Here is an 18,032-nt window from a genome sequence, read left to right on the forward strand (position 1 = left end):
AGATATGCATGAAAATCAAAAGACAGCCAGGGAAGGGAGTGATGCATGGCCAGCGCTTGGCCCAGATGACCATGGTAACCACCAATCAGAGCAGCCCAGCCTCAGGATAGAGACAGCTTAATCTTAGCAATCAAAGGCTGCCCACCAGTCTGCCAAAAGATTCATCTGAGAAAGTGTGGATGATCTATGGCCCTGAAGACAGAGTTTCAATTCTACAGTCATGGTGCCATTTGATCAGGTGGCTGGATTTTTTTTTAACCTGTTAAAAAAAAATTTTTAAACTTATTTCTATATATTTATAAATATAAATATATATATATATATATATATACATATTTGGATTTGGATATGGTCTCTAAAAGAGTTGATGAGTTTTGTTGGATTTTTTTCCCTCTTCCACTTTTTTTTTTGTTTTTTGGGGTTGGGGGGGGTTTTGGTTTTTGCAAGGCAACAGGGTTAAGTGACTTGTCCACACAGCTAAGTAACTATTAAATGTCTGAGGCCATATTTGAACTAAAGTTCTCCTGATTCCAGGGCCAGCACTCTAACCACTGCACCACCTAGCTGCCCCCTCCTCTTGTACTTTAAACTTTGGTTTTGTTTTGTTTTAAAGGATGGCTCTTTGGGAGGCTGGAGAGGAGGGAAATCTTCAAGGGGAAAATACAGGCAATATAAAACAATAAATCAATAAGATATATTATTTAACCATGTCTATATTTAAGTATCTCTAAAAGAATGTCAATGATAAATCTGTGACTATGTACAGATTCTAATATTTTCAAATTCCTACTATTTGAAGTAATTATGTAAAATATAGTCATTCGTTTCAGTCCAATGGAAATCTACAGAATGAATTTGAATAATCCAAAGGTGTTATTTGTACAAATTAGCTGTGGATATACATATTCATAATATGTAACTCCTATGCCTAGAGATGGAATTGCTCTTTCTTCCAGATGATCCATGCAATCAGTCATTGACCCAAGGCCCACCTGGTGAGGCTGCCTGGTGTAGCCAGAGGGGCCAAAGGCAAGCAGTCCCCTCCCAGGATGAGTCAAACCTCAGAACAAAGGGCAAAGCATTCATAGGACTATGGCAACTGTTGTAAACCAACAACCAACTCACTTTGTTCATTGCTTCCTCTCATTTTAATTCCTAACTGGTTAGAGGTCACACCATCAAATAGCTAAAGGGAACTGGGGACTCCTTTGACCTGCCTTTGGGGAAACAGAGACATGAGAATATTTTGAGATTTTCCTGAGGTAGCCCAGGGACAAAGACCCATTGAAAGAAAATGAGTCTTTGGATCAGCCCCAAGATGAGAACCCTACTTATGTGAACTCTTGAATCTTGAGGTACTCTTAGCTTGTGATTCCCTTCTCTAATACCCTTCCAAGCTCTGACATTCACTGTTCTAAGGTCCTCCCAGGTACAAACAACCTAGGAATTCCCACCCACTACCCTGCCCAAGCTTACTCTTGACTGAGCAGGAAAAATACCTGGCAAGTCCCCAAGGCTCCAAGTTCCCCTGGATCAGAGCTGTTTCCTGTTATGGAAGGTGCTTTTCTTCCCCTCCCACCTGTCCCCGATTCCCTCCATGCCCACCCCCTCTGCCCACTCACTCAGTCATGCTGATTTGCAGGGGGGCCACGTAGGCATAGAACAGTAGAAGGAAGCCAGTGAAGAGGCATCCCAGAATGAGCGCTTTGGCCATGGAGTGCCAGGGTTTCCTCAGAGAAGGCATCTCAATAACCTGGGGAAGAGAGAGAGGATGGGGTTGAAGCCCCAAAGTTAGCCACAAGACCAGATCCCCTTCCCCACATCCAGCCCAAAGACCCTGAGCTTTTCCAGTGGGGGCTGTCTTGGCCTTTCTTCTTATCTCCAGTGTTTAGCCTGGGCCTGGTATACAGTAGGCACTTAACAAAATGCTTGTTGATTAATGAAAGATCTTTCCATTCTATAGTTCAAGTGAACCTCATGACAACCAGTCCTCAAGTGTGAATAGCCCCATTTTACAGATGAGGAAACTGAGGCCAAGAGAGAGGAAGGGAATTGTCCGAGGTGACAGAAGAATGGCCAAACAGAGACTAGTAACTAGAGCTCCAGATTCCAAGTTCTGAAATACAGGACAGAGGCATCATCAGTTTCTTCTTTTAAAAAATTGTACTAATATCTTGTTTAATTAAATTTTATTTTTTTAAATGAACAAAATCTACCTCTCACTCTTCCATCTATGCCCCCCTCTAATAAAGAATGAAAACCGCTACTGTAAATATGGATGAGCAATTAAAACATTTTTCACCATTGGCATTGTCTAAAAGAAAATAATAAATAAATTTATTGCTGTTTGGCCTTCATGCATCTATATACATACATTTACACATATGTTTCATTCTTCACATTGAATCTTTCTCAGGAGGTGAGTAGCAAATTTCATCATTTGTCCTTCTGAAATCATGGTTCCTCCTTACACTGCTTAGAATTCTTAATTTTTTTTTTTTTAGTTTTTTGCAAGGTAATGAGATTACAGTGGCTTGCCCAAGGCCACCCAGCTAGGTCATTAAGTGTCTGAGATCGGATTTGAACTCAGGTCCTCCTGACTCCAGGGCTGGTGCTCTATCCACTGCACCACCTAGCCGCCCCTATCACTTCCTCCTGTTTGAATGAAAGCAATTCATGTGTATTTAGTTCCTTACAATTATTCGTTCGAGTTTACCTTTTCATAAGCCTTTTTAAAAAAAAACAATAAAAAGATACTCTGAAAGACTCTCTTAAGCACTTTGGAACTGATTGTGCAATATGGGAGACCCTGGCACAGGACCACCCAGCATGGATGCCCTCATCAGAGAGGGGGCTGTGCTCTGTGAGAGAGACAGAATGGAAAGAACTGAGAGGAGATGAGAGATGCCCAAGCATCCCAAGTTCACATGGACTATTGGTGCCCATCCTATGGAAGAGCATTCCAAGTTCATAATGGTCTGATCAGCCACAGTCAGGCACACTGTAACTTGCCTCTAACATAATGATGTTGCTTTGGTCTTTTTCATTAATGCAGAACAAGATCCAATCAACCAACCTTTTTATGTTTCTCTTAACCCCCATGTTTGAACTTCAACATTTCTACACAGCTTTGGTATTTCCACCAAGAATGCCTGGATTCTCTATTTCATTAAAGATCCATGTTTTCTCCTGTATCCTTATATATTCAATGTTGTAAGGTTAGTTATTCTTAGCTGTAAGTCTATGTCCTTTGCTTTCTGGAATATCATATTCCAAAATCTCAATTCCTTTACAGTAGTGGCTGCTAAATTATGTGTGATCCTGATGATAGTTGAATTCTTTCTTTCTGATGACTTGCAATATTTTCTCTTTGAGCTGGAAGCTCTGGATTTGGGTTATAATGTTTTTGGGGATTTTCATTTTGATGTCTCTTTTAGGAGATGGATTCTTTCTATTTCCACCTAGTCTTCTGGTTCTAAGAGAACTGGAAGATTTCTTGAAATATAATGTTTAGATTTATAATTTGTTACACATACAATAATTCTTACATTTTTCTTCTCAATATGTTTTCTGGGTCAGTTTTTTTTTTCTTTTTCTTTTTCTTTTTTGTAAGGCAAACGGGGTTAAGTGGCTTGCCCAAGGCCACACAGCTAGGTCATTATTAAGTGTCTGAGACCGGATTTGAACCCAGGTCCTCCTGACTCCAGGGCCGGTGCTTTATCTATTACGCCACCTAGCCGCCCCCTCTGGGTCAATTTTTTTAAAATATGAGATACCTTGTGTTTTCCTCTATTTATTTTTCAGTCTTTTGACTTTAATATATCTCACTGTCTCATGGAATCACTGGTTTTTATTTGATACATCCTAAATTGAGTCAAGCTTTGAACCTCTTTGACAAACTGCTAATTCCCTTTCCCTAAGGCTATTTGTTAGGGAGATTGTGGTGATGAGTCTTGTTTACTGGAACATAAATAACTTCCTTGAAGATCTCAACTGATTTCTTAATAGGCACTTCAGAAATATGGAAGATTCCAGATGCAGAAGGGAATTTCAGAGACATTCTCAACTGGGATCCTTTCTTGGTTTGGGAAGGGTCATTTGGGGAGAGGAGAAAAAGAGAATGAAGACACGATGATCCGTTAAGTTCCAAATCATCCTAATGGGTTATCCATCAAGAGTATCCAAAATGCTCTTGAAAAAAATGAAAATGTTCCTCCAATCATACTGAAAGGAGAGCATGAGATCAAGGGGTTGACCATTCATAAGGACCCTGGAAGCCTTTGGAGAGGGGGAAGTCTACTAGCCCTGAATTTGGTTCATGAAGCTAGGAGAAACTTTGTGAAGTGTTACACCTGAAAGGATGGGAAGGAGCTGGATCTTTACATCTAGAAGTAAAGCTGTTTGATTCTTAGAAGATGACTCTTTTATGATGGGACTAGTATTTTCCTGATGATGTTTCTCTTCTTCTACTCATAACGTGAGGAGACTTTTCACAAAAGAAGACAAAACCAAATCCGGGACCTTATTGGCCCCAGCTTCCCTGACAGCAGCTACCTGGTCTTCCAAGGATGTTAAAAAGTCCTCTCTATGAGGCATCTGGATCTCTCAGACTTGGTAAGTGTTTAAGACCTTATGACTCACCATGGTCAAATGATCTATTGATCAAATTCCAATCATAGGTAAAGGGTGGAGTTCATCTGGGGGGGAAAAAAGTTTCATTGGGTCTCTTTTTTTCTCCAATATTAGCATTTCTCCCTTTCATCTCCTCCACATCCTCCCTTTCCCAACTAAGATAAAGGAAGAAAAATTCTTGAAAAGAAAAAATAAATTAAGAATATGAATTCACACACATTGGCCATGTTAAAAAATATGTCTCTTTCTTGACTTTGAGTCCACTTTCCTCATTGTCTTGGAGAGAGGCCTGGTTGGTAAAGTTCTTGGCACTCAAAGTTTCTCTTTTTAGACAATGGTGTCCCTGAATAAATTATTCTCCTGGTTTGGTTCACTTTGCATAAGTTTAAAAACTACCCAGGATTCTCCAAAATAGTCTTCATCATTTATGACACAATAATATTTCACTACATTCCTATGCCACAATCTGTTCAGCCACCCCACTCTCAATCAAGGACAGATTCTAGTTCTTTTTTCTCTTAATCACCCCTCCAAAATCAGGAAGTTAATTTTGTTTTTAACTATCCTCCCTCTTAAACCACCCCCTCCCTATTCCCAGTTCTTTTCCAATTGAGTTTGATGTGTCTGTGCACTTGTTTAATCCTCCTTTATCCATTTTAGATCAGAGCAAGATTCATCTGATGGCTATTTCCCCAATTCTTTCCTCCATGTTTCTCTTTCTATCTATCTATCTATCTATCTATCTATCTATCTATCTATCTATTCTTTTTCTTACACACACCAATTATGAGAAATAACCATTTCAACTGACTTTTTCATCCCCTTTGCATTAATAGATTCCATTTACTCTTTTTTCCCTTTTAAAAACTCTCAGAGTAGTACTAATCCACTGACATCCTCTGTTTTCCTTATTTTTTCCCCTCAATATTTTTGAAGACATTATAATTCTGAAGGAATATTTGTTTAGAAAGTTAACACTCTAATGGTATACAGCCCTCTCAAAGTACTCAAATAAACAACTTTCTATATTTCTCTGGACTATTGTTTTCTATTTTAAAATTTCTTTTTAACTCTGATCTTGTCATCAAAAAATGCCTGAAAGTCCTCCATTTCATTAGAAGTATATTTTTCCTGTAGGAGTTCACTGAGCTTTGCAGCATAAGTTATTCTTAATTATAAGTCTATATTATTTGCCTTTCAGAATACTGTATTCCAAGTTCTCTGCTCATTTTTAGTAGAAGCTGCCATGTCTTGTGTGATCCAAACTGTGGTTCTTTGCTATAGGAACTTCTTTCTGGCAGCTCATAGTAGTTTTCCTTTGAGATTTTGAGGATGGCATTCCTGGGGCTTTTCGTTTTTGAAGTTTGTTAATTTTTTCACAAGGAGAGTGGAACAGAGGGTTCTTTCTATTTTCATTTTGTTCTTTGCTTGTAATAGAGTTGAATGGTGATCATTTGTGATTCCTTGAAATAACACAACCAGACCTTCAAGAATTATAGTTACAGGGGCAGCTGGTGATGTAGTGGATAGAGCACTGGCCCCAGAGTCAGGAGTCCCTGAGTTCAAATCCGGCCTCAGACACTTAATAATTACCTAGCTGTGTGGCCTTGGGCAAGCCACTTAACCCCGTTTGCCTTGCAAAAAAAAAAAAAACACCTAAAAAAAAAGAATTATAGTTTCCAGGGAGCAGTTAGGTGGCACAGCAGATTGAGCACCAGTCCCTGAGTTCAAATCCAGTCTTAGATACTTGATATGTACTAGCTGTATGACCTCGGACAAGTCACTTAACTTCATTGCCCCCCAGAGACCAAAAAAAAAAAAGACAAAAAACAGTAAAGAACCTGTCTAACAAGAATTATGATTTTCAGGAAATTCCATGGATTCTAAAATTACTTTTCTTTGACCTTTTCTTTTCCATAATTTAGGTAAGATTATTGCTTTCCTTCTAAATTATTCATTTTTCTTCCAATTATTTAATCCAGAACTTTTTTATCTTTTGTTTCATCCCTTCTAGATATTTATGTAGTTCCTAAAAAAACCCCACTTTTTATTTTGGGTAAGTCAAAGCAATAAGGATTTATCAAATGCCCATCATTGCCAGGCACTGTGCTAAGTGCTGAGGACACCAAAAAAAAAAAAAAAAACCAACAAAAAAGACTTTACTCTTAAGGAATTCACAGTCTAATGAAGAATACTGAATGCAAATAACTATGTACAAACGGAATATAGCCAGGGTAGATTGGAATAATAAAAAAAAAGGAAGGGAGTAATGTTAAGAAAGAACAGAAAGGTTTCTTGTAAAAGGTCATATCTTAACTAGGACTTGAAGGGAGTCAGAGAAGTCAGAAAGCAGAGATGAGAGGGAAAGGATTCTAGGCATGAGAAGTAGATGATGAAAAAAAATCTCAAAATGGAAGGTCTTGTTTGGGGAACAGCAAGAGTTATGTCCCAATGGGGCTATAGAACACTGGGCCTGGAGTCAGGGAAACTCAGCTTGAGTTCAAATCTGGCCTCAGACCCTAAATGTGTGACCCTAGGCAAGTCACTTAACTTTGTTTACTTTGGTTTGAACTGGAGAAGGAGATGGCAAAGCACTCCAGGATTTTTATTAAACCCAAATGAGGGTCAGGAAGAGATAGGTTTGACTGAAATGACTGAACAACAAAGATACTGTTTTTCTTGGACTAGTCATCCCTGCAGTTTTTAATTTTGCACCAGAATCAAACCCTGGTTTGGTCTCATCATGGGTCTCCTGGGTTCCTACACTGACTTCCTCCTCCTCCTCCTCCTCCTCCTCCTCCTCTCCCAGTTTTAGACTTCAGAATCTTTGGGGTATTCTATGGCATCTGAGGTCAAGGTGTTAAGAGACTTCAGAGCATCAAAGGACAGGTTCATCTTAAGGGTTAAACAACTGATCATCGACCTGCCAAGAGAATCTCAAATAACTGCTTATTCTAAGATGATTCCCACCCCCACCCCAAGAACAGGAGACTGTCTCCATTCTCCCATTTTCCTACCATGACTTCTCTATGTCTTGTTTTTCTTTCAATTGTGATTATTTATTGGGAAAACCTTTAAAATGGATTATCCGGGGTGGCTAGGTGGTGCAGTGCATAGAGCACCGTCCCTGGAGTCAGGAGTTCCTGGGTTTAAATCTGGCCTCAGACACTTAATAATTACCTAGCTGTGTGGCCTTGGGCAAGCCACTTAACCCCATTGCCTGGCAAAAACTAAAAAAAAAAAAAAAAAAAGAACCACTCCTACTGAGCGCATTGCTTAGGTGTAAGAGATAAGAGAATGGAGAGGAGAGAGAAGTAGGCAATGGTCCAATAAATGATCCTCTAAAGGCTGAGCCCTATGGATGGATCCAAATGTGGTCTAAGAGAACTCAATTCTAGGAAAAAAGAAATGATCTTCTCAACCAGACTCTTCCATCCACGGTCAATAATGACAACAATAATAATTTCATAAATAATTTCTCATTAGACCCTCACAACAACCCTAGGAGTTGGGGCTATTTCTACAGTCGAGAAAACCAGCAAATAGGGCTAAGTTAATGCCTAGGCTCCCTGACTGGGTCCCTACCATTCCAAGTCTAGAACGTGATCTACCATCTACCGAACAGCCTATATGACGAAAGAAGGGGGAACTGTTGATACTTGGACTTTACTCTCATCTGAACTCCTCAAAGGAAGGGAAAATACATGCAAATAATGTTGGGTACAGAAATATAGTTTGCACAACTGGGAGAAGGGGAGGCAAAAGGAAGGGAGAATAAGGAAGGTAAATTAAGGAAGGGATCAGTCTGTAACAAAATGAACACCAATAAAAGTTTATAAAATTACTTATAGCAGTGCTTTTTGTGTTGGCAAAGAATAGGAAAATGAAGGGGCAGCTAGGTGGTGCAGTGGATAAAACACTGTCCTTGGAGTCAGGAGGACCTGGGTTCAAATCTGGTCTCAGACACTAAATAATCACCTAGCTGTGTGGCCTTGGGCAAGCCACTTAACCCCATTTGCCTTGCAAAAACCTAAAAAAAAAAAAAGAATAGGAAACTGAGGGAGTGCCCATTGGTGGGGGAATGACTGAACATGAACTGATATGTATAATCGATATCATATTGCATGCCTTCTCTTCCTTCCTTCCTTTCTTTTTTTTTTTAGGTTTTTTTTTGCAAGGCAGTGGGGTTAAGTGACTTGCCCAAGGCCACACAGCTAGGGAATTATGAAGTGTCTGAGGCTGGATTTGAACTCAGGTACTCCTGACTCCAGGGCTGGTGCTCTATACACTGAGCCACCTAGCTGCCCCCATGCCTTCTCAAAAGGTGCAAGAGGCAGAGAGAATTTAGAACACAAAAGTGCGAAAAATGAACGTTTAAAATTTTTGTACATGTAATTAGGAAATGATTTACAAATATACATACAGATATATGTTTATTTGGGTCCATATAGATAGATGTCTAATAAAGTATATGAGAGTGATGGATTCCTGAGCTGGAAGAACTAAGGTTTCAGAGAATCCTGGGAAGACTTGTCTGAACTGATGCAGAGGATCAAGCATGGGAAAGCTGTGGCCAAAAGGCTATGGATGGTTAGAGGCAGTACAAAGGAAAGGGAAAGCACCACAATTAACTGTCAGGCCCACTTCGCTCTTGGGGCTGGTCAAGGATCCCTGACCTGAGAGACCAAACACACGAGTTCTTATCCTAGCCCACAACTTCCCTCACAGGGCAGGTGTGAAGATGAAACAGGGTCATTTGTGTGAAAAGAGCTAGCCCCCTTCAAAGCCCTACCTGTCCCTCCCATACGGGGAGATGACCTGACTTCCGAAGGCTCTGACAGGTGTTGCCAAGCTCAGAGGGGTCCAAGGGAGACCCTGCAGTATCTGAGGACCAGCATGGAACATTCACCACAGGAGGACAGACTGAGATATGCGCCCCCTTCATTTATCCCCCTTGTGGGGATGCTGAGGAGGAGCAGGGGTGGGAGGGACACGACCCAGACAATATGGTCATTGGGAAGGAGCCCTATTCCAGGGCAGGCAGGGTGCACGACTAGGTAATTGGGGAGAGAGGGTCATTTCTACTAATATCCCTTCCCCTCTCTTGCTTTTCTCTGTATCTCTAAAGCTTATCAGAAGCCCCTTAACAAAAGCTTGCTGACTGACCATCCTCCAGAATGGCCACCTTCATAAGCTGTCAATCTAAAAAAGACGCACAGCCAAAGACTGGGGAGCAGGGAGGCTCTAAAGGGAAGCACTGAGGAAGGGGGTGCAGGGGGGCTTGGATCCACCCCACCATGAACACACAAAAAATCAAGAGGTTAGAGAGGAGCATCTCAGGATGGACCAAAAGGGAAGGAGGAGTGACCAGAATAAAGGATGAAGATGAGGAAAGAAGAATCCAGCCTTGACTTCCCCAGCCCATTCCTCTCTCCTAGGATTTTGGGTGATTAAAAAGGCTAAAAATGAAGTAATCCAGAACCCCAGGAAAGGCCTTGGACTTGAGGGGAGGGAATCATTTTAGAAGACTGTCCCAGAGGAAGAGGCCAGGCAAGGTGGCAGATACATGCTGCCTCCCATGAATGAACCCCAAGATTCAGAGATCCTAGAACATTGGAACTGGAGGACCCTTAGAACATGGGGTGTCAGGTCTGGGAAGGGTCTTAGAACAGAGGTGTCAGAGCTGGGGGGGGCCCTTAGAAGAAAGAATGCCAGAGGTGGGTGAGGGGTGTTATAATAATGTTGTCCTTCATTTTTGAAGGACAGGGAGCTGAGGCCATAACAAGCACATGAGTTGGATTGGAGTGGCGGGGCTGTGCTAAGCCCCCAGTCTCACTGTCTCCTCTAGAACCACCTGGGTCCAGGGACCTGACATGAACCAAGACAACTGGAGATGACGCTGGATGCCAGGCAATCAGGGTAAAGTGACTTGCCCAAAGTCACACGACTAGTTAGTGTCAATCTGAGGTCAAATTTGAACTCAGATCCTTCTGACTTCAGAGCTGGTGCTCTACTCACTGCACCACCTAGCTGCCTTGTGAGGGGTCTTAGAAGAGGGGGTGTCAGAGCCGGAAGGGGTTCAGAACAGGGGGTATCAGGGCAAGAGGGGCCTTGGAACAGGAGGTGTCAAAGCAGGAGGGCGTTTGGAACAGGGGGTGTCAGTGCAGGAGGGGCCTTAGAAGGAGGGGGTTCAGAGCAAGAGGGGGTTCAGAACAAAGGGCATCAGAGCAGGAGAGGCCTTAGAACAGGGGTGTCACAGCAGGAGGGGTCAGAATGGAGCCTGCGGACCAGAGGAGGCCTCGGAACACAGAGCACCGCAGGCCTCCAGGTGCTGTGGCCCCGCAGGCCGTAAGGCCCTATCCTGGGGGACCGGAAGGCCCACCCCGAGCCAGAGTCAGCGCCTGCCCCCCAGCCCGTCTCACCTCCCCCGAGGGGGTGCTGCCTCCAGGCTGCCTCCGGAGCACTGGGCCCAGAGGCCCACAGCCGGCCCCTAGGGGGCAGAGCGGCCCAGCCCGGCCCAGCCCGGCCCAGCCCGGCCCAGCCCGGCCCAGCCCGGCCCAGCCCGGCCCAGCCCGGCCCAGCCCGGCCCAGCCCTCTGTGACTTGGCCTACTCAGCCCGACCCCGGGAGGGGCTCCCATGGGCCCCACTCCCCAGGGAGGAGACGAGGGTCAGTCGGGGCCACCAGCCCTCGAGGTCGGGGATCAAGCTGGGGAAGAGGACCCAGAAGCAGCCGGCGGCCCAGACTGTGCCTCGGTGTCCCCATGGCTGAATCCAGACACATTCTAATGGTCTGGGAATGAGCCTGAGGCCTGGACGGCCGAGCTGGGGGCCTGCACCCCACCGACTCCAGCCGGTGACTCAGTTTTGGGGTGTCTTACTCTAGATTCTGTCTGATGAGGCGAAAACCCTGTTGTGCTGCTGGAGTCCAACCGGGGGGCCGGGCAGCTGGAGCACCCCAAGCTGACCTTGGCTAGCCACCCCAAGCTCAGATCCACAGATGGATCGATACAGATCTGAACACAGGCCCCGACCTGATCGATCTATCGCCATCTTCTCTCTCCCAGACACTGGGGGGGGGGGGGCCTCCTCTGAATCCAAGAATTCCCCCTCCCAATAGGGAAAGAAGCTAATCTTTCCTCTGATTAAAAATCAGATCAGCTAATGTAGTATGGTTTCCTTTGAAATAATTGTCCAGTTTTTTCTGAAAACCTGTCTCCCCCCACATTTGGGGTCCAGGAAGAGGCCTGCTTCCGACACTTGGAAGATTGAACCTTCGCTCCCTCAGCCATTGATTTCATCCCTTACTGACCCTTGGGAGAGCCAGCCAGGTCAGTCACAACTCCATCCTCCGCCCTGGTTCTTCCAAACTTGACTAAGTCTTAGGGTGACAGCTTTTGGGTGGGTGCCCCAAAGATTGGGAAGGTATAGGTGTAGATCCAGTTTCCCAAGGACTGGAGGTTTGGTAAATCTTAGGTTTGGGGAAGTTTAGAAATTTGTCAGAGAGTTTGGGTCGTTTAGAATTAGGAATTAGTTTTGATGTCTTTTGAAATTTTCCCTCAGGTTTACCAAAAAAAAAAAAGATATAAGATACCTGTGGTTTTGTCCTGGGATAGATTTTCAATAAACTGGGATCACTGGATGTCCCCAAGAGTTTTGGCAATGACTACAGCAATAACATCTGACCTAAATCTGCAAGAGATTTAACTGGTCATTCATTTTGATCTTAATTCAGATGACAAGTTGAAAAAAATTATTTATCATTTGGTCTCAGTTTGGGAAAAAATTTTGTCTGGTGATTTGCTTAGTGTTTGTAGATCTTTTACTTTGGAAGATTCCTGCACTGGCCCTGGAATCAGGAGGACCTGAGTTCAAATTCAGACTCACATACTTCATAATTGCCTAGCTGAGTGACCTTGGGCAAGTCATTTAGCCCCATTGCCTTGTAATACCAAAAAAAAGAAGAAAAGAAAAAGAAAGAGAGAGAGAGAGAGAGAGAGAGAGAGAGAGAGAGAGAGAGATCCCTAAAAGGGAAAATGCAGTCAACCAGAAAAACAGTAAAAAAGGTGCAAAATGTTTAAGATGCAGGGGGAAGATTTAATAAAATTTCCTCCTTGAAGCAGCAGTCTCGGGAAGTAGAACTAATTCCCATTTTAAGCTTTTTGTAGGAAACTGCTATTAAGAAAAGGGTCAAAATGAGCCCATGCCACATACGACCTGTGGACACCAGAGAGACCAGGAAGCTACAGTTGCATCCTCAGCCTTCCACCAACCACCACCCTCGTCCCTTCTCTCCACTCAAACTGCCCCTTCATCATCATATTAAGAAGACGCCAGCTAAGTCCCCAGGGAACAGAGTCAAACATGCCTAGCTTGGGATCATTTATCCCACAGATCCCTCTCCCTCAGGACAGGGAAGCAAGCGTCCTCTGCCCTTGGAATACTCACAGCCCAGACAGAAGACAGAATCCTGCCCCCAATATGTACTGGGGACACTGAGAAGCGGGTCAGAGAAGTAACTGGTCCAGGAGCATCCTCCTACCTTGACCAGGTTGTGACGGATGAGGTGGGCACGGAGGATGGGTCACGTCCCCTCTAAGCCCTAGCCCTCCAGAGCCTGGCTCTGACCCACCAATGGGACTTTGCAGCTCAGGGAAGCAAGCCAACGACACCTGGTCCTGCCTGTTGGCTCCTAAGAGTGGATGAATATTCATGAGCCTCCTGCTTGGTCGCTGAGCCTCTTCCCCAGGCCCCTGCCTGGCCGGGTGACCTTGGACACTTCCGTGTCCTCTCCGGGCCTCAATTTGTCCACCTCACCTCACCTCACCTCTTCAGAGACCATGGAAGTCGTTTGGCCAAGGGCACCTTGGCTGTGGCAGTTGGAAACCATTGATCCCTGGAGGGATGGTGTGCCAGCCAGGGGGAGGTGCCCGGGTGGTGCCCAGCCCCCAGACTCACCAACATCAGGGAATCTGGTCTCGCTGCTCCCCACAGATAAATTAGCCAGAAGCTCCACCAGAGAACTCAAGTTAAAATCCAATGCAGTGATCAAAAACTGCTGAGCTGGAAATCTTTGAGCTGCCTCAGACTTTCCTTTCTCCCTCCCTTTGGTCCCCAAGGCCTTTCCAGGCCCAGCCCCACCACCGGCTCATGTCTGTGTGACCTTGAGCCAGTAGTTATCAGTCTCTGGGCCTCGGCTTTTCCATGCATAAAATGAGGGTGGTGGATCCAGTGCCAGGTCAGAGTCTACGAACCCATCTCCCCGGAAGCATTCCCTTCCTCCTCCTCTTTCTCTCCATTCACTAGTCTAGTCCCAGCTCTCACCTCTCTCCTGCCCAGACTATCCGATCCATCCATTAAGCAGCTGCCCAAGCTCCTTCTTCTAAAAGACCCCCCCATCATATCCCAAAATACTCCCCTTCCCCAAAATACTCAATGGCTCTCTGTTGTCCACAGGAGTTAAAAAACAAAACAAAAGGTCTCCTTGCCCCTAATACAGTCTGGACTCTGCCATGCTGATCTTCCTGAAGCACTGCATTCAGATTCTTATGTGATGGTGAAAAAACAGGAGAGAAGCTTTAGAGATGGAAGGGAATCTGTCTGTCATGCTCAGGAGTCAAATCTGCCTCGGGATGGACTCTTTTGGCCCCTGCCTGGAGGACCCTTCCACCAGGAGAGAAGAAAGGAAGGCTGTGGGAGAGAGCTTGTCTCGCATTAGAATGTCAGCTTCTTAAGGGTAGCCGGGGACTGCTGAATTTCTGCCTTCATTTTCCAATGACTTAGCACCACCCTTAGTATACAGTAGGTGATTAATAACTGCTGGTTGTTGATTGATTGATTGATTGATTAGGAAGGAAGAAACAGAGGCCCAGAGAGAGTGAGGGACTGGCCCAGGGTCCCAGGGAGAGGCAGTAAGTGTCAGAAATCCAGTGCTCTGGCCACTCTGACGTTCCATGGGAACCTGCCTGCTTGGTCCTCTCAGAAGGTCAGGGAGGGGTGGGTGAGGAGAGGATGGAGGCCCAGACCCCACCCCATTTATAGAAGGCCAGCCACCGTCTGCAAAGGTTTCCCAGACTGCCGTAGGCTTCTGGTGGTGGCCTCCAAGGTGGTCACTGGGACCAGGCTCACTGAAAACAAGGTAGAATGGGGGGCCTGGGCCAGGGGAACCAGAGATTGGCCCTGGGGAGGCCGGAGCAAGCCCAGGTCCACGCAACTCGAGTGGAAGAGGGACCAGGGGTCTGAAGGCCTGGGACCTGGGAGACCTGGGGTCTCTGTTGTAAAATTGGGCAGTCGGAGCAGATGGCTTTGAAGGTGATCTGACATAGATCGCCTTCCCCCGCCATCCCGTTCTGAGCCCCCCAGCCCTGACATCCCCTGTTCTGAGCCCCCTCCCAGCCTTCTCATCCCTTGTCCCGAGACCCTTTCCGCTTCAGACGTGCTTTTCTGAGGTTCCTCACAGAGACCTCAGTTTCCTTCTGGTGATGACATTCCCTGTCCTGGGTTCTAAGACCATCCTGAGCTCTGACCTTCCTGAGCCTCCATTTCAAGGTCCCTTCCTCTCCTAACCGTTTGCTCTCTTAGACTACCCCAGGGCCTGGCAGGCCCCCATCTCCTTCCCTAGCCGGCCCCTCCCCACCCCCACCCTCTCCCCGCATGGATGGGTGTCTCGGCATCTGTCCCCGCAGACGCCCGTCTCGGCCGTCCCGGGCAGAGGGATCTGGTGTCAGGCTCCCTTTGGGGTGGTGTCGGTTACGTCCTTGAACTGCCCCAGAAGGGTGGGGGGCAGGAAGAACCAGGATCCCAAGGGCTGGTACCCATTAACTGGCTGGGACCTGCCCTCAGCCGGTGCCAAGACAGCAATCTGGGAGGAAGCTCCTTTCTCCCATTGACATTTCAAGCACGTCCTCAGGACCCAGCCAGACCATGGCTGGGAATGGACCTGGGATGAGACCGGCGGGGGGGAGGGCGGAGGCACATAGGGGGACGGTGGGGTCCCCAGTGTGGCCCCTCCCCACTGCCCACCAGGGCCAGATGTCTCGAGAAAGAGAAACCCAAGTGGGGCGGAAGGAGCCCTCCTCTGGAGCACGCCCCATGTGAGCCTGGGCAAGCTAATCCCTTCGGTCAAAGACCACTCCAGTTGTGACGCCCGTCATCCCTGTCTGGGCCCACAGGCTGCTCTCTGTTCCCTGCCACTAGCCCAGACACACACACACACACACACACACACTCACACACAGATGCACATGCACACAGGTGTGCATGCACACACATGTGCACACAGACGCACATGCACACACAGACACACATGCACACACATAGACACACTCACACAGAGAGACACACACATGCACACACAGTAGGGAGAGCCTCTCCCCAAGGAGAGAGGAATAACCATTCTCACCCCCCATGGGATCACACACGCCCCGCTGGGCTGACCCCAACACTCCAGGCCCTCCATTCACCCTCCCCCAGGATGGGGGCTCCCACAGAGAGGGAGCCCAGGCATGAGCCCGAGGCATCTCTGCCCATCTTCCCCTGTACCCCAGTCCTTGGCCTACCCCCACGCCTTACCCCGTGCTGGGATCCCCATTCAGTTAAAAACTTTATCTTGAGTCAATGGAACTAGGCTGCGGTCCTCTCTGCTGAGTGGCCCTTTCCTTGGGGAAACCATCGCAGCTGAAGGGCCTCAGTTTCCTTTTCTGTCTAAGGAGATGCATTGGGAGTGAGGACGCTTTTCCCTTAGCAGGGCCCCCTAGACACCTCCAGGAGGGACGTGATCCAGAGAGCCTGAGTTTGGGGGCCCAAGTTCCCCCCAAAGTGCCAGCAGGTCAGTGAGGCGAATTCTGTGTCAATGGGGTTAATGATTAACGTAAATTGGCTGACCAGTTCCTGGGGTTTAGGCAGTTTATTTTTTCAGATAGATTCAAGGGAGGGGAATAAAAGGGGAAAGGAGGCAGTTCTCCAAGCCGGCCCCCGGCCCCTTCCCCCAGACAGGGTCGTCATGCGCCCCCGCAGGGAGGCTGTGGGGAGACAGGGGTCTTCAGGCCCACACCCACCCGGCCGCCTTCCTCACATGCACATTTATTTTCTCCCTTCTTCTGACATCTCCAGCAGGAGAATCTCAAAGCATAATGACTCCTCTCATTCTCCGCCCCCCATTTGCTTCCCCTGGGTTTGGGGGGCAGTATGGCTTTTTGAGCTAAGTAGACAGAGTCTTGTTATCACAAGAGGGAAACTGAGGCAAGCAGGGTCGCTTGCGGGAACAGAAGCCGCAGGGAACGCAGCGTGTCTGCTTGGATTTGGAGTCAGAAGAATTGGGTTGGGATTTGAGCCCTGCCATGTCCTGTCCGCATGCATGACCTGTGCCAAGTTTCCTGAGCCGTAAGGGGAACGCCGGACTCATTCCAGGGCTAGAGCCAGGATCCTCCAAGCAGATGTTAAGACGGTGGCCCCCAGCCCCAACCCCAACCTGACTCCCCACCCCCCAGCCCCTGGCCACGTACATACATACCCTTCTCTCCTGAGGTCCTCTGCCTAGGTCCCTGGTGGCGCCTCCGTGTCTTTTCCAGGGCCCCGGGGGGCTCCCCGCCTCTGCCAGCACAGGTCTGGGGACACTGCCCTGTCCTGCCCCTGCATGGACACTCGGGCCCCCAGGCCCTGATCCCTGGCCCGCCTGGGCTTCCCGGCTCCACCGGCCTCCCGCTGCCGGTCCCCACCAGTCCTGGGCCAGCGGCTCCCTCAGTGGGGCACAGGTGCGTGGCCAGGTTTCCGGCCTGGTCCCACCCTCTCTGCCTGGTGCCCTTAGCCAATGACAAGGCCCAGCCCCGGGTCCCTGGCTCCCTCCCCTCCCACTCCTGGGAACTGGAGGGGCCAGGCGGGAGGCACAGAGAACCCATTCACCTCTGGGCAGGGACTGGACGGGCCCCCAAACAACAGGCCCGTTTGTCTCCCAGCTGCGGCTGCCCCAGCAACGGGGCCATTGTCCACGCTGGACTCCGCCTGCTCCGGGCCCCCGGAATCGGGAGCCAGCCAGGATGAGCCCCCAGAGCATCCCTTGGGAAGGGAGGGTTCCTGGGGCAGCTGGCCAGGGTGGGGCCCAGGGCAAAATGAGGCTGGAAACCGGGGCCAGCCTTGCCCTTAATTCACTGGGTGACTCTGGCCGAGTCCATCTCTGGACCTCAGTTTACCCATCTGTTAAATGAAGGGGAGGACCTGGCTGATTGCCAAGGTCCTTTTCCCATTCCAACAAACCCTGAGCACAGCCTACTTTGGGGGTGACGACCAGATTCAGCCAACTTGACTTTAGGGGCCCCTTGACCTTCCACTGGTTCCTGACAGGCCTGCCTCATTGAGGTTCCAGGGCTTAGGATTTGGCCCCTTGGTCCCCAAAGGCCTTGGGCTG

General features: G+C 47.5%; 1 protein-coding gene across 2 annotated transcripts in view; it reads right to left on the bottom strand.

The window, feature by feature from the left end:
- Positions 1-17,210, bottom strand: part of LOC141498102 (galactosylceramide sulfotransferase-like) — a 29,096-nt gene extending 11,886 nt beyond the window's left edge. The window contains exons 1-2 of one of the 2 annotated variants that reach the window (XM_074201053.1): positions 17,142-17,210; positions 1,623-1,753 (exon numbers count right to left, since the gene is read on the bottom strand). In XM_074201053.1, the coding sequence (XP_074057154.1) occupies positions 1,623-1,744 (122 nt within the window). In that variant the 5' untranslated portion in view covers positions 1,745-1,753; positions 17,142-17,210. Of the gene's footprint in view, positions 1-1,622; positions 1,754-16,201; positions 16,446-17,141 lie in introns of those variants that run through there. The other variant, XM_074201054.1, reaches the window with a different exon arrangement.
- Between the last annotated feature and the right edge of the window lie 822 nt (positions 17,211-18,032).

Source organism: Macrotis lagotis, chromosome X (assembly GCF_037893015.1).
Source record: "Macrotis lagotis isolate mMagLag1 chromosome X, bilby.v1.9.chrom.fasta, whole genome shotgun sequence".
Taxonomy (NCBI): Eukaryota; Metazoa; Chordata; class Mammalia; order Peramelemorphia; family Peramelidae; genus Macrotis; species Macrotis lagotis.